The sequence below is a fragment of the Salmo salar genome, chromosome ssa04, assembly GCF_905237065.1.
Source record: "Salmo salar chromosome ssa04, Ssal_v3.1, whole genome shotgun sequence".
NCBI classification, from domain to species: Eukaryota; Metazoa; Chordata; class Actinopteri; order Salmoniformes; family Salmonidae; genus Salmo; species Salmo salar.
Window position 1 is genome coordinate 49,034,745 of NC_059445.1, and position 14,617 is coordinate 49,049,361.

Sequence of the window (14,617 nt, forward strand, 5' to 3'; positions counted from 1 at the left end):
TATGTGTTATTTCATAGTTTTAAAGTCTTCACTATTATTCTACAATGTAGAAAATGGTAAAATAAAGAAAAACCCTTGAATGAGTAGGTGTGTCCAAACTTTTGACTGATACTGTATATCAGACAATAGCACATCCTATCTTACTTGTATAAACTTAAATCATTTTGTGGGTAATTTTCTGAAAGATGTTTAGGCTTCGGAATATATGGGATGATATAGCCGCAACTTTTTTCCCAGCTTTGAACCTCGCGGCTTAAACAATGATGTGGCTAATATATGGATTTTTCCCGCTTTCAAATTTCTTTTCTACAAAAAAACACATTCTGTGACGTGCTCAGTTTTTTGGCGGCATGAAGCTTTCATTAGACCAATGAAATTGCCGAACGGGTTAAGGTCAAACAACTTTTTTGTTTACTGTTTAGATTAAATCGAGCGCTCTCAAACTTCCCATCATTCTGATTACGGTAGTCATTTTGTCACCCTCATCATGGCAAAGACACGGAGAAATACATATGATGCAGCTTTCAAGTTGAAGGCGATTGATCTGGCTGTTGGAAAAGGAAATAGAGTTGCTGCACGGGAGTTTGGTCTTAATGAGTCGATGATAAGACGTTGGAAACAGCAGCGTGAGGAATTGACTCAGTGCAAAAAGACAACTAAAGCTTACTGCTAAGTTTTTGTTACAAGCCGTGTTTCGTTAAAGCCTATTTATTTTTGTTACAAGCCGTGTTTCGTTAAAGCCTATTTATTTTTGTTACAAGCCGTGTTTCGTTAAAGCCTGTGTAAAGTTCATTTGTTTCAATGTACCGGTAGGCACCTGCGGCTTATAGACATGTGCGGCTTATTTATGTTCAAAAAAAATAAATAATAATAATTCAGTGGGTGCGGCTTATATTCAGGTGCGCTTAATAGTCCGGAAATTACGGTAATGTAATGATCTGTTTACACTCTTGAAACCACTTAAGACAAAACATGTTAGCAGGTTTGAATGGTCCTTTGAAATCGACTTACTTATATATTCAAAAAGAATGTCCTTTGGCGGGAAACAAAATAAAATAATCCATTCTTAACACCACATGACAGTAGACTAGACATAAACTTGTTGGTGAGCACTGGGTGACAGTCTGGGTTGTAGAAATATTGTCTTAAAGTATTTCCTGACACCAAAAGAAAATTGTGTGTTTAGAAAATGTTTTCCCCACTAAAATCTTGAGTCAAATTATTTTAAACATTGTTGAAGTTGGGAAGAAAAATGCTTATTATTAACAACAGCAATATTTGAAAACCAAAATAAACTAATTAGCTACAAAATAACATTCCACACTATACAAAGTCTGCCACTCCATTTATTAGCTGGTCTGAATGCTTCTTCAGAATAAGAGAAGCACAGTGAATGAGCCAGTCTCCCGGCTGGGTTAAAGGGAGACATTGCAGACACTCTGAAACAGTGGTAAGAGCTGCTTTCCATAGTAGGATACAGTGGTAGAAAGTAACATCACTTACATAATCAAACAAGTTGCATACATTCACACACTAAATTTCAGCTAAAACATACATATCGGCAACAAACAAAACTTTGCTTCCCATAACTTTCTTGAAAAGATATGTCTAAAAACGAAAGATTATGCAAGGCATATTCAACAATCAGACATGTCTATGTCAAACAATGGAATTTGTTGGCTTTTTAGACAAACATTTTGTCATGTCTATTGAACCCAAACTCTTTAGCAGCTGTGGTGTAACTGACCCGATATTTAAAGAAGGTTATCTACTTGACTTACATAATGTTGTGTTAGCTGACTGCGCTGCCTAGTTGCTGCTCTAAGGAGATGACGGGAGTCTTCAGGTCTAAAGTAAAGATTACTCATTACACCAACACAGTTCACCTCCATCACCACTCTGACCTGCTCTGCTCCTCTCCACATTGCCCTCCACAACTGATAAACATCAACTGGGCTACAGTATGTGATATGAGTCACTTCAACATTGTCTGGCACCTTTAAAATAAAGGATTTAGTCTACAGGTAAAATGAGAGGATTGAGCATGTTGATTCCCTCTTACAATAGGAGGATATTGATGTATTCTCTGTACCCCAAAGGTTAGTTTGAGGGATTTATGAAAACTGTGTGAAAGCTGATGTAATATGAATCAACCCACACTCTAATGTTTGATAACTCCCTGTCCTTTGTGATGATAAGTATGTAGCCTGAACAGTGCTTTGCTTGGAAAAAGATAATATGTTACAAGCAGTAATCAGGTCAGCCTGGCACAGCATGGAAGAATGTAGTAGTAAACAATGGAGATGGCACATATTGAAAGTACACTACTGAGAGAAGTATCAAACATTGACAGAGGTTTAGGCTACTCTGGATAAAGGTAAAACACTTTGTCCCAAATTGGCCTACATGCTGGTGTGTTTTGTTGTAAATGTATGAGGAAAGGGTATGTCACAACAGTTTTGATCCTACTGAAAAGTACATCTTAACCTCTTTTAAAAATGGTAGGTTTAGTTTTCGTTCTGTGACAACAAGATCAAAATAAAATAAAAAATTGCCATAATTCTCTAATAGAGATAAAAATGCAAATGTATTAATTGTTGTCACAAAAACAATTTAATTGAATTATTTTTGATTATTTAAATACACAGTAAACTAAAGTAGAAGGCGTAAAATAAGTGATTACACAGAGCCAGCTCTTAAACTACTAGCCTACAGAAATCATATCTATTACACATATTAGTATAGGCCTACTACATTGCAGTTTATTACATTGCTATTACACAGACAGACATAACAGGCAGGCATAGACATGGAGGCTACACAGAAAAATAGGCTACTGTAGGCAGACAGACAATCAGTCTACTACCATGTGTTTATTCTCTGTAATTAGCCAATATCCAGGACCACTATAACAAAAGTACTGGGCCATATTCCTTATCCGATAATTGCAAGCACAATTTCAGAAGTTACCTAATTAGTGCGCACTGATCCTGGTTTTGGAAACCAGACGCGCAGCCCGTGAGGCATGTCAGGGCATGTCCAGATCGGATGAAGTGGCACTGCAAAGACTATCGATAGCGTGCACAAGTATAGACCCGTGAAAACGATAGAAAAAGGTGCCCTTAAGTATCTTCGCCAAACTTATGGATTGAGGTAATATTTTTTTTGACTTTGAATCATTTGATGTGATACTCAGGGTGGGAAATTCTTATTGGCTCGTAATGCGGTGCGCACTGCTGGTCATGAATCATCTTTCCAGTTGCTAATGTCTGAGTTGTCCAACCGTGGTGTTTTTGCTTTGTGGTATTTCATAAAACATTTTAGTAATTCTTCGTCAATATTAGTAGCAGTGTTGTAAGTTAAAGTAGAGGACAAGTTATGCTAAAACCTCAGCATGTATTTTTTCTCAATATTATTATTTAGGTTTTTACCCCTCCATCATCTCTATCTGATTTAAGATTTAGAAATCCTTTGCCTGTAACAGTATATCCTCTTGTTGTGTTGTGTCTACATTTTTTGTGTTCTTTAGTGACATCAAGTGATAGGATATTGGTTCAACATGTGCACAAGCAATATATTTGATTCAATATTCAATGCAGTGGCTGAGAAACAGCATTATATTCATTTTGTTTCCATTTTAATCACTGTTCATTATAAAGATTTCAAAATGGGCTAACTACTGAGCTATTATACATATTTTTATTTTAGTTACATTGCTGTCATGGATTGTTCTGAAACCCAGTACTACTTGAATGGGGACTGCCACCCTTGTCTTCAATGTGGACCAGGACAAGAGCTGTCAGAGGTGGGTATTATAAAACTATACAGGAATATTGAAAGAGAAATTACTGGATTTTTACAAAGGTCAAAATATAGATAGGCCTGGTGCTGGCTACACAGACACTGATTCATCTCCTTTCCACTGCAGCCATGTCCAGTAGCCTATCAGCTCATCTGAGCAACAACAGAAATTACTGCAGAACTGGGATTTGTAATTAACATTACTATGAAACCACAAAGAGTTTGGTTTGTCTGTGGCAATCTCTCACTCTAAAATAATCCCACTGGAAAGAGAACTTTGTTCCAAGTTTACAAGTCCACTTGGCAGGCCTGCTAACCCAGCTACAAGATAACATTCTGAGAATCATATGTTTCTTAGAGCTTGGTGAGAGAATGGTTCTCCTATGTATTTTTTTGTTGTTGTTGCATACAACCTTCCCACAACTTTCTGGAAATGGTGTAGGATAGTTGCTTGGCTTTGGAACATTCTCAGCACATTAAGAAATTTGACAACAAAACTAGATTTACTTGGTATTTCATTACTTTAACAGAACGTTTCCTAAAAGTTCAAACATGGTTACATTTAATTTCAATTTTGCTAATGTTCTAGAAACGTTCTCCAACAGGTTTGACATTGGGAATGGTCTCATAGTTCAGAGAAAGTTACGGAACAATGTTCTTCTGTGGGAATTGCAGTACTTTAGCGTAACATTTCTTACAGATTTCCTCACGGTTCCATTTAAAGTCATGTTCTCAAATTGTTCCAAGAACGTTAAGAAAACTTTCTATAAAAACCACAAGAAAAAGTTTAGCAATGTTCAAATCGTATTTTATTTGTCACATGCACCGAATACAACAGGTGTAGACTTTACCGTGAAATGCTTACTTATGAGCCCTTTCTCAACAATGCAGAGTTAAAAAGAAAGAAAAGATTAGCAAAAATAATTATACAAAAAACAGTAACACAATAAAACAACAATAATGAGGCTATATACAAGGAGTCATCTTTTCAGCCTCCTGAGGGGTAAGAGGCGTTGTCGTGCCCTCTTCACGACTATGTTGTTGTGTTTGGATCATGATAGATCCTTAGTGATGTAGACACCGAGGAACTTGAAGCTCTCGACCTGCTACACTTCAGCCCTGTTGATGTGAATGGGGGCGTGCACAGCCCTCCGTTTCCTGTAGTCCACGATTAGCTCCTTTGTCTTGGTAATATTGAGGGAGAAGTTTTTGTCCTGGCACCACACTGCCAGGTGTCTGACCTCCTTCCTATAGGCTGTCTGATCATCGTAGGTGATAAGGCCTACCACCGTTGTGTCGTCGGCAAACTTAATGATGGTGTTGGAGTTATGCGCGGTCACGCAGTTGTGGGTGAACAGAGAGTACAGGAGGGGACTAAGCACACACCACTGAGGGGCCCCTGCGTTGAGGGTCAGCGTGGCGGATGTATTGTTGCCTACCCTCCCACCTGGGGGTGGCCCGTCTGGAAAACCAGGATCTAGTTGCAGAGGGAGGTGTTTAGTCCCAGGGTTCTTAGTTTATTGATGAGCTTTGATGGCGCTATGGTGTTGAATGCTGATCTGTAGTCAATGAACAGCATTCTCACGTAGGTGTTCCTTTTTGTCCAGGTGGGAAAGGGTAGTGTGGAGTGTAATAGAGGTTACGTCATTTGTGGATCTGTTGGGGTGGTATGCGAATTGGAGTGGGTCTAGTGTGTCTGGGATGATAGTGTTAATGTGAGCCATGACCAGTCTTTCAAAGTATTTCATGGCTACAGATGTGAGTGCTACAGGGCAATAGTAATTCAGACAGGTTACCTTGCTGTTCTTGGGCACAGGGACTATGGTGGTCTGCTTGAAACATGTAGGTATTACAGACTGTTCAGAGAACATTCTAAGAATGTTATTTAAAAACATTTACATTCCATTCTCAGCATCAACAAAACTCTCTATCCTCTATTTTAAGATTGTAAAGGTGTGTTGGCCGCGCCCACAAATTGGCCACACCTGATCTTAATGAGTGCTTGTTTCCTCAGAAATGGGGTCTGTTTGAATAGACTAAAATGAACAGCTTTGTAAGGGTAAAAAAACATGGCTTGCTATCTCCATCCTGGTGTTGCCTAAGACTAATTCCATGGATAGAGAAGAGAAGATTATAGGTTTGAATCTCACTGATGCCTTGTCATAATAAAAAAAGACATGTGTTTGCATGATTAATGCCTAAAGAAATTAATTTGCATGTGTCCTATCTGTGCTTACAGTTAAAGTGTACCCAAAATAAGATAGCAGTGTTATTAAAAGTTTATTGAAACATTCAGTGAAAGTTGAGGAATAAAAAAAATAACTCAAAATAACCTAGAATTTCTGTTCTCAGAGCGTTAATAAAACGTTCAAAGAACCAGAGTAAAACACTCTCAAAACTTCAAAATAAACATTCCCAGAACAGGCTAAATGTTCACTTCTGGTCTCGGGGCGTTTAAAAACATTTAATTTTACCTCAACCAATGTGAAACTGAAATCATACGTTCCCACAACTTCCAAGGAACCAAATTTGCTAGCTGGGAAGATCTTACCAATGGAGGTTTACCCATGACCTAAAATAACCCCATGTGGTCATTGGAAGCGGAAACTGTCATGTACTTTGTAATCTAGACCTCTAATCATCATATTAATTTATATTTCTGTTTTGCAACTGTCTCCTTAACAAATTTACTTCAGTGAAATCCTTAGCTGTAAACAGGTCTAATGTGCACTGTATATTTTGATTCTTATTTCCCGCCAGGACTGTGGTTATGGAAGTGGATGGTCGGCTTCTTGCATCCCCTGTAGTGTCAAGACTTATAAAGAGGACCGGGGTTACCACAACTGCAAATTCTGCCAGTCGTGTAAACGCATAAACAGGCACCAGAAGTCACTGTGCACCTCTAAGAGCAATGCTATCTGTGGGGAGTGCTTGCCAGGGTTTGTACCTGTACATGATCTAATTGCATTCTTACGTATAGTATCTACAGATCTTTACTTAAGACGTAGCTGTGCTTTTAAGTCATAAAAGCTTTCCATCCAGAACATGTGGACTTTGAGTTTTATTAGCTTGTTTACTTGAAATACAACTATTTCCAACTTTTCTTTCTGCTTTAATTTGATCTAATTGCAGATTCTACAGTAAGACACGGATGGATGGCTTGCAGGAATTGGAATGCATGCCGTGTGGTCCCTCCTCCACCACTGAGCAGCAGTGTAGCCGTAAGTCTCAGAAAAGCTTGGCCCAGGACTCTGAGAAAGAAAAAACACTTCAGAACCGCTCATTATTGTATGAGTCAGTTGTGTGGCCTACTGTTATATTTCAAAATTTCCTCCATGTACTGGAAACATAATTACCCATGTTTTTATTTTGAGATTTGTTGCCGTAGAGAATGCATTGTTTGGGTTACGAGATATTCAAGAATTACAACACTGTTGTAATATTCTATTAATAGAATAGTGCTACTGTCATTATTTGCCAATGGATCAAAGTCAGAAATGTAAAACATAAAATAAATGCTGTGTGTGTAAGCATGTGCTCAACCTTGCACAGCACCGACCTCAATCCTTCTATTTTGCAGGAAGCAGAAGAGTTGATGTGGGAAAAGTCTGGAGCCCAGAAGGCCCAGCCCAGAATGCTGCTGTCATCACCACCATTTCTTTTGCCCTGGTTACCATGACAATCTTCCTCTCCGCTGCCTTGTTTATATACTTCAGACATACCTTACTAAAGAAAATATTTAAAGGTATCTCATGATCTGCACACAAATATCTCCTTTAATGAAGTGTTTGTTGCATGAGATGTTCACACAACTCCTGATGAAGCTGCAATAATGTGGGTTCTGTCAATGTGTTTGTTAGAATCGCTTTTATAGTAACATGCAGGGTACAGGTAATCCTCAAACTGTGCCTCGTCTAGCTCATGAATGATATTCTCTCTCTGAAAGGATGCCTGGCTCCTCAAAGCACAAGTCAGAGTGACATGGAGTGTGCAGCATCCCCAGTGAACGTGGTCACGCTGAATCTGGAGCAGCAAAGCCAGGACTCGGGTAACTATAAGAGTAGAACAGCACCCACCATGATGTATTGAACAGCACATTATTTACACTGAGTATACCAAACATTAGGAATACCTTCAGTTGTGTCAAGTTGGCTGGATGTCCTTTGGGTAGTGGACCATTCTTGATACACACGGGAAACTGTTGAACAGGAAAAACCCAGTAGCGTTGCAGTTCTTGACTCAAACCGGTGCACCTGGCACCTACTGCCATACCCCGTTCAATGGCACTTCAATATTTTGTCTTGCCCATTCACCCTTTGAATGGCACACATAAACAATCCATGTCTTAATTGTCTCAAGGCTTAAAAATCCTTCTTCAACTTGTCTCCTCCCCTTCAGCTACATTGATTAAAGTTGATTTAACAAGTGACACCAATAATGGATCATAGCTTTCACCTGGTCAGTCTACTGTATGTCATGGAAAGAGCAGATGTTCATAATGTTTTGTGTATATATTGCTACAACAGACATAACACATGATGAATAAGGGCTTTAAAGTACTACTTAAGTCGTTTTTTTTTTTTTGGTATTTGTGCTTTACTTTACTAATTGGGTACTTTTTCCACCACTGCCCGGAATCAAACCCACTACCTTGGCGTTACAAGCGCCATGCTCTACCAACTGAGCTACAAGGGACCCATAAAGCCAAATTTAAATTATTTTAACAGAAGATCCCACACAGCGCTGTGAAGTGGAGAACCTGAGGTCTGACGTCATGTATAGCATGTTACTGTACAGCCACTGCATTCCAATTTAGGCGCTTATCAATGACAAAATCTGCCATATTCAACACATATACGGGATGACAAGGGCTGTGAGTGGAAAGGGTTAACCTGTTGAGGACAGACGTTCCGCCTGCGGAACCCCTAGCCAACAGCCAATGGCATCGCACGGCGCGAAATACAAAACCAACTAAAATACCACAATTCAATTTTCTCAAACAATCAACTATTTTACACCATTTTAAAGATAAGACTCTCGTTAATCTAACCACATTGTCCGATTTCAAAAAGGCTTTACAGCGAAAGCAAAACATTAGATTATGTTAGGAGAGTACATAGACACAAATAATCACAGAGCCATTTTCCAAGCAAGCATATATGTCACATAAACCCAAACCACAGCTAAATGCAGCACTAACCTTTGATCTTCATTAGATGACACTCCTAGGACATTATGTTATACAATACATGCATGTTTTGTTCAATCAAGTTCATATTTATATCAAAAAACAGCTTTTTACATTAGCATGTGATGTTCAGAACTAATATAGCCACCGAAAACTTCCGGTGAATTTACTAAATTACTCATGATAAACGTTGACAAAATACATCATTATTTTAAGAATTATAGATACAGAACTCCTTCATGCAAACGCTATGTCAGATTTTAAAATAGCTTTTCGGCAAAAGCACATTTTGCAATATTCTGAGTACATAGCTCAGCCATCACAGGCTAGCTAATTTGACACCCACCAAGTTTGGGACTCACTAAACTCAGAATTACTATTAGAAAAATTGGATTACCTTTGCTGTTCTTCGTCAGAATGCACACCCAGGACTTCTACTTCAACAACAAATGTTGTTTTGGTTCAAAATAATCCATAGTTATATCCAAATACCTCCGTTTTGTTCGTGCGTTCAGGTCACTATCCGAAGGGTAACGCGCGGGTGCATTTCGTGACAAAAAAATTCAAAATATTCCATTAACGTACTTAGAAGCATGTCAAACGCTGTTTAAAATTAATTTTTATGCTATTTTTCTCGTAAAATAGCGATAATATTCCAACCGGTAACGTTGTATTCATTCAAAGGCTGAAAGAAAAAAAATGAGAAGTCTCGTGAACGCGCATCTGTCTCACTGTCCCCAGGCTGACCACTTACAAACTCTGCTGCTGTACTTTGCCCAGAGACAGCAGACACCCATTCCACTTTTTGGCGGCTTTAGAGAGCCAATGGAAGCCTTAGAAAGTGTCACGTTACAGCACAGATGCTGTAATGTCGATAGAGATGCAACAGAAGGACAACAAATTGTCAGACAGGGCACTTCCTGTATGGAATCTTCTCAGGTTTTGGCCTGCCATATGAGTTCTGTTATACTCACAGACACCATTCAAACAGTTTCAGAAACTTTAGTGTTTTCTATCCAAATCTACTAATTATATGCATATTCTAGTTTCTGGGCAGGAGTAGTAACCAGATTAAATCGGGTATGTTTTTTATCCGGCCGTGAAAATACTGCCCCCTATCCCAAAGAAGTTAAAGTATTTTTTACTTAAGTACTTTACACCACTGATTCTGTGGACCACCCATATGTAGAATGTATGCACGTATGACTGTCAGTCACTTTGGATAAAACTGTCTGCTAAATGGCATATTATTTCATCCATATAGGCTAACTTCCATTAGTGCAACGGGTTAAACATTCCCTAATTGACTCATATTATAGTAAATTTGCGAATGCACGGTTCATTTGGGGTTTGTTGGGGTACTAATGTAACCATCTGATGACGTGTCTTACAGGTGCATGTGATAACTCTACCACCACTGCAGACACGTTGGCCAGACTGCAGTCCAAGGTGGACATGAGTGTCCCTCTGGGGTTCATTCTACTAAACCCTGACCTTAAAACTCAGGACCAAATCGACCTGCTGGAGACCCAGCCACTGGTGCGTAACTCCACCTGCAGTAACTGCTCCTCTGGGTTTGTCTCTCAGATATCCTCTGAGCCATCCTCAATCAGCAGTGATGTCTCACTCACAATGGAGACCCCTGTGGGTCCAGTAGACAGTGGGGAGTCTGAGGCAGGGTCCTTTTTCCTGCCCCTGCAGAGCAGTGAAGGTTACAATGCTTCTGAGCTGCAGGATAGCCCTCCCCATCGGCATGTACCAGTGGAGTGCACTGAGCTAGACTTCCACAGCACTGCAGCCCTCCACAGTGCCACAGACCCAGACTGTAGCTCTGTGAGCCTGGGGATTACTGCGATATCCGAGATTAAGGATGGCCCCTCCGGAGACGGGTCAGGAGGAAGACAACTGAGGAGTCCATCTGCCTGCCGAGAGGAGCAAACTGACAGCTGTTGGAGCAGCCATCATCAACCCTGCTACAGCAGTAATGCGGTAATTACCCTTAGGATAGACAGGGCTGTGTCACCTGTTCCTCTCACACAGAGGACCTTATACTCAGCAGTAGAGAGTTGGAGTAACCAGCCACTAGACTTAGCTGTCTTTTATGCTCATACAGCAAATGTTAAAAGCAAATGTCACCTTTAATTTTACTCTTTAAGGTGTGGCACACGCACACTGATCTCATAAAATATGAGTTGTGATATCCTCTTAGTATAGGCAAGATAATGGATGCCTTTAAATATATTTTTCACACTTGTCATTTCACACATAATTAGCTAGATGTGCCAAATTAAGTTTACAGCTTCACTCATTTACTAGAGGATGTTTCCCTGAACAAAGCAACAATGTACTCATAATATTTCTATTTGTAGATGGAAGAAACACTGAGCCTGCTGAAGAAGTGTATCCGAATCATGCAAGGTGGGATATTCTTCAGTTGACTATCTGAAGCCTATTTTAATGCTGGAGCACATCCAACAGAAACAAAATGAAACATTGGGGATTGTCAAAAGACCAGAATACACATATTTGTATTAGGTGAAGTTCTGTTGTTGTTGTTGTGGCTAGGGATTCAGTAGAGATACATATTCACAGAACCACAATTTTGTTCTGGATGATTCCGGATTTTAATGTAGCCATTTCTAACAGGAGTAGTTTTTAAAAGTTGTTTTTCATTAAGTCTTGCTAGTTTTAAAACTTTTCTTTGTCTTGGCCAAGAGGTATAGTCCAATATACATTGTCTTACTGTTTCACAAGCCACATGGAAAAATAGACAATCATTGTACCAAGAGACTTAGCTGCATACTTGGCACCACTGGCAAAGTTTTCAAGAAGAGAACATTTTTCCCTTTACAGCAGGGATGGGCAACTGACCCCTTTTGAAGGCTCTCAGATACATTTGTATGAATTATTTTGGAACTCAGTCAGAGTCTCAACTACTGTTGCAAGTTAGAATAGTAGAATACATTTGCACACTGTCACTGTCCACGAGACATTCTCAAATGTTGAGTGTAGAAACGGCATAACAGAATAGTTCACCTCTGGTGGGAGGTTAAACAGTTGTAGGTGGGCAGTGGGATCTGTACTGTGTCATAGCTCTGCTTTTTTTAATGCCATAATTTCCCAATTGGCCTGTGTATCTTCTGTCCAGGTGTCCATCTAGGCAGGCTGCCACAGGCCTTGGTGGATTCTCTGGCTTTGAAGCTGGACCCAACATTCCCAGGAGTACAGAACTACCAGCAGGTGGCGCTGAAGATGGGCGTACCTCATGAGTTGCTCAAAGGCCTGTGCGGGTTTGATCACGTCTTTCGGTACCTTTCCTCCTGCACTCTGCTAACAGTACCAGACCTGCTCCACACGTTCTACCTGCTGCAGCGGCTCGACACTCTGCTCCTGCTGTGTGAATATGCCACGCAGAGCCAGACTCAGCGCCAGGTCACAGGATGCACATTTTACTGTTAATGCTAACACTTCTGCCAACACAGCCCAGAGGACTGACATAATCAGTATGCGTACTACTGAACTAGAACCTACCTGGAACAACGAAATTGCTCAAACTCTCGGGTGGGGATGTGTAAATATTTGTTTTTAATTCTGAATGGATTATATTTTATTTTTTACCTGGTTTCATATGTAGTGTATGTGAATATTAATGTGATATAAGCCACTGTACGTTACAATTATTTTGTCATGCAGCAAATGCTATGCTGAAGAATTATGCATTCATATTTGAAAAGTTGTCAGAAGATACATTTTAATTGCATAAGTACTGTACTAACAGTGTTAATTTGTCTACTGAATTAATCAAGTTATATTAGTGTTACTTTTTATACATGTCTTGGACTTTTATAAACAAAATAAAAATTACATTCAGATTCATGGTTATTTTGTTATGATGTAGTTTGTCAGGAGCAGATGATAACAGTAAGTAATCGCATTTACTGTACATAATAAAGAATATGGTCATAGACACATTTCAACAAAAAACAGGGCCAGTTACTGTATTTCTGCAAGGCAAAATTGAAAAGCAGGACTAATGCCACACTACTGACATTTCTACTAAACTTAATTCTAGCAAGGTATCTACATTGTTTAACAATATCAAATATTTTTGTTATGAAATGAAACATTGTTTTTTCCCAGCAATGTTAATTTACTTTCAAAACAAGTATAGCATACAAGTTACAAGAAATAGATCGGAAGACATCACAATCCACAGTCAAAAATAAGAAAAAGTACAATAATTGTACATCTGAAGGAGACAGGATATTGATTTATTTTAAATTGAAATGATGTTTATGACATAGTTACTATGCATTTCCTGTCTGGTCAAATAAAGCTATATTATGCTCATAAACAAGCTGATCCAGCCCTCTGATGTTCTCTATTTGCATTACATTAAATATCATGTTTTCAGACATGTCAATGAGACAACCAATTTGTATTTGCAACCAAAATAATTATTTGTTTACCATGCTAATATCAATGGCTTATATACAGTATCTTGTGTTCTTTGTTACAGTACAAATTGTAAACTACTACAAAGCTGACTTCCAAGTAAGACCATCTAATTTCAGATTGAGAAACATGCTATATGATAAAAAATAAGGCTGTCTTAATTTGTGATATGACATTTCTAGTTGGTGCTCCAATGAAAAATATTCAAACTATTCTGTCTCTTTAACCCATAATATTGTAGCAAATTTTGGGCTAACCCAAGATAACACCTTAACCATTACACCAAGAGGTTCGAACCTCTTGATGAGGTTGCGTTAAGGTCACTACTCTTCTTTTGGGAGAATGTGCCCCAAGCTTTTCTATACCAAGTCCTTCACGTGTACATGCCACTCCAATGGCCTAATGGGTGCCATCACACTTCTGACAACAATGTTTGTCAGAAGTGTGATATTTTTGGAGTTGAAACCTTTTGCTGTTGAAAACCATTATCTCAAGTATAAATACAGTAATGTACACACATTTAAGGGTAAAAAAATGTATTAATTGGAAGCAAAATTGTGTTTTTTAGACAACTGTACATTTCAAGGATAGTGCCATTAAAAGAGTTGGTCAAATGTCATTGACTCCAGTGGCGCAGTGGTCTAAGGCACTGCATCTCAGTGCTAGAGGTGTTACTGCAGACCCTGATTCGATTCCAGGCTGTATCACAACTGGCTGTGATTGGGAGTCCCATAGGGCGGTACACAATTGGCCCATTATTGTTAAGGTTTGGCTGGGGTAGGCTGTCATTGTAAATAAGAATTTGTTCTTAACTGGCTTGCCTAGTTAAATAAAAATAAATGGGCCTTCACCCTTACTTGTGGGAACAAAAGAGGACAAAAGAGCAAAGGTCCACCCCGCACACTTGTGCCATGTCATACCTACACCATCTATTGACATGTGCCTTTTGTTAAGTAAATAAATGAGGTGAAAGGAGACTGGAGTAGGACTTAATGACCCTACCATAGTGAAAATATGATAAATTCAAATGTGAGGTAGTTCACAATATTATTCACCAGGTGGCATGAGTAAGATGAGTTTTTCTCAGCTGCTTGAAAACATTTATTTGAACAATGTATATGTTTTAAACAGTGTAATGCAAACAGTAAATCCATTTTCAAAATGTAGATTCCT

General features: G+C 39.0%; 1 protein-coding gene across 1 annotated transcript; it reads left to right on the top strand.

Moving 5' to 3' along the window:
• The first annotated feature begins 2,825 nt into the window (after positions 1-2,825).
• LOC106603311 (tumor necrosis factor receptor superfamily member 19) lies at positions 2,826-12,861 on the top strand. Its single transcript, XM_014196829.2, has 9 exons — positions 2,826-3,153; positions 3,709-3,805; positions 6,562-6,740; positions 6,934-7,022; positions 7,382-7,546; positions 7,748-7,849; positions 10,383-10,978; positions 11,359-11,407; positions 12,138-12,861. Exons 2-9 carry the CDS (start codon positions 3,722-3,724, stop codon positions 12,446-12,448), a joined length of 1,575 nt encoding a protein of 524 aa, XP_014052304.2. The 5' UTR covers positions 2,826-3,153; positions 3,709-3,721; the 3' UTR covers positions 12,449-12,861.
• Positions 12,862-14,617: the final 1,756 nt, after the last annotated feature.

Bases quoted from the DNA above. Each gene is read 5' to 3' on its own strand.
- LOC106603311 (XM_014196829.2), top strand. From the start codon at position 3,722: ATGGATTGTTCTGAAACCCAGTACTACTTGAATGGGGACTGCCACCCT. The intron at 6,741-6,933 runs GTTTGTACCTGT...ATCTAATTGCAG, and splicing joins TGTGGGGAGTGCTTGCCAGG to ATTCTACAGTAAGACACGGA. The intron at 7,023-7,381 runs GTAAGTCTCAGA...TCTATTTTGCAG, and splicing joins CACTGAGCAGCAGTGTAGCC to GAAGCAGAAGAGTTGATGTG.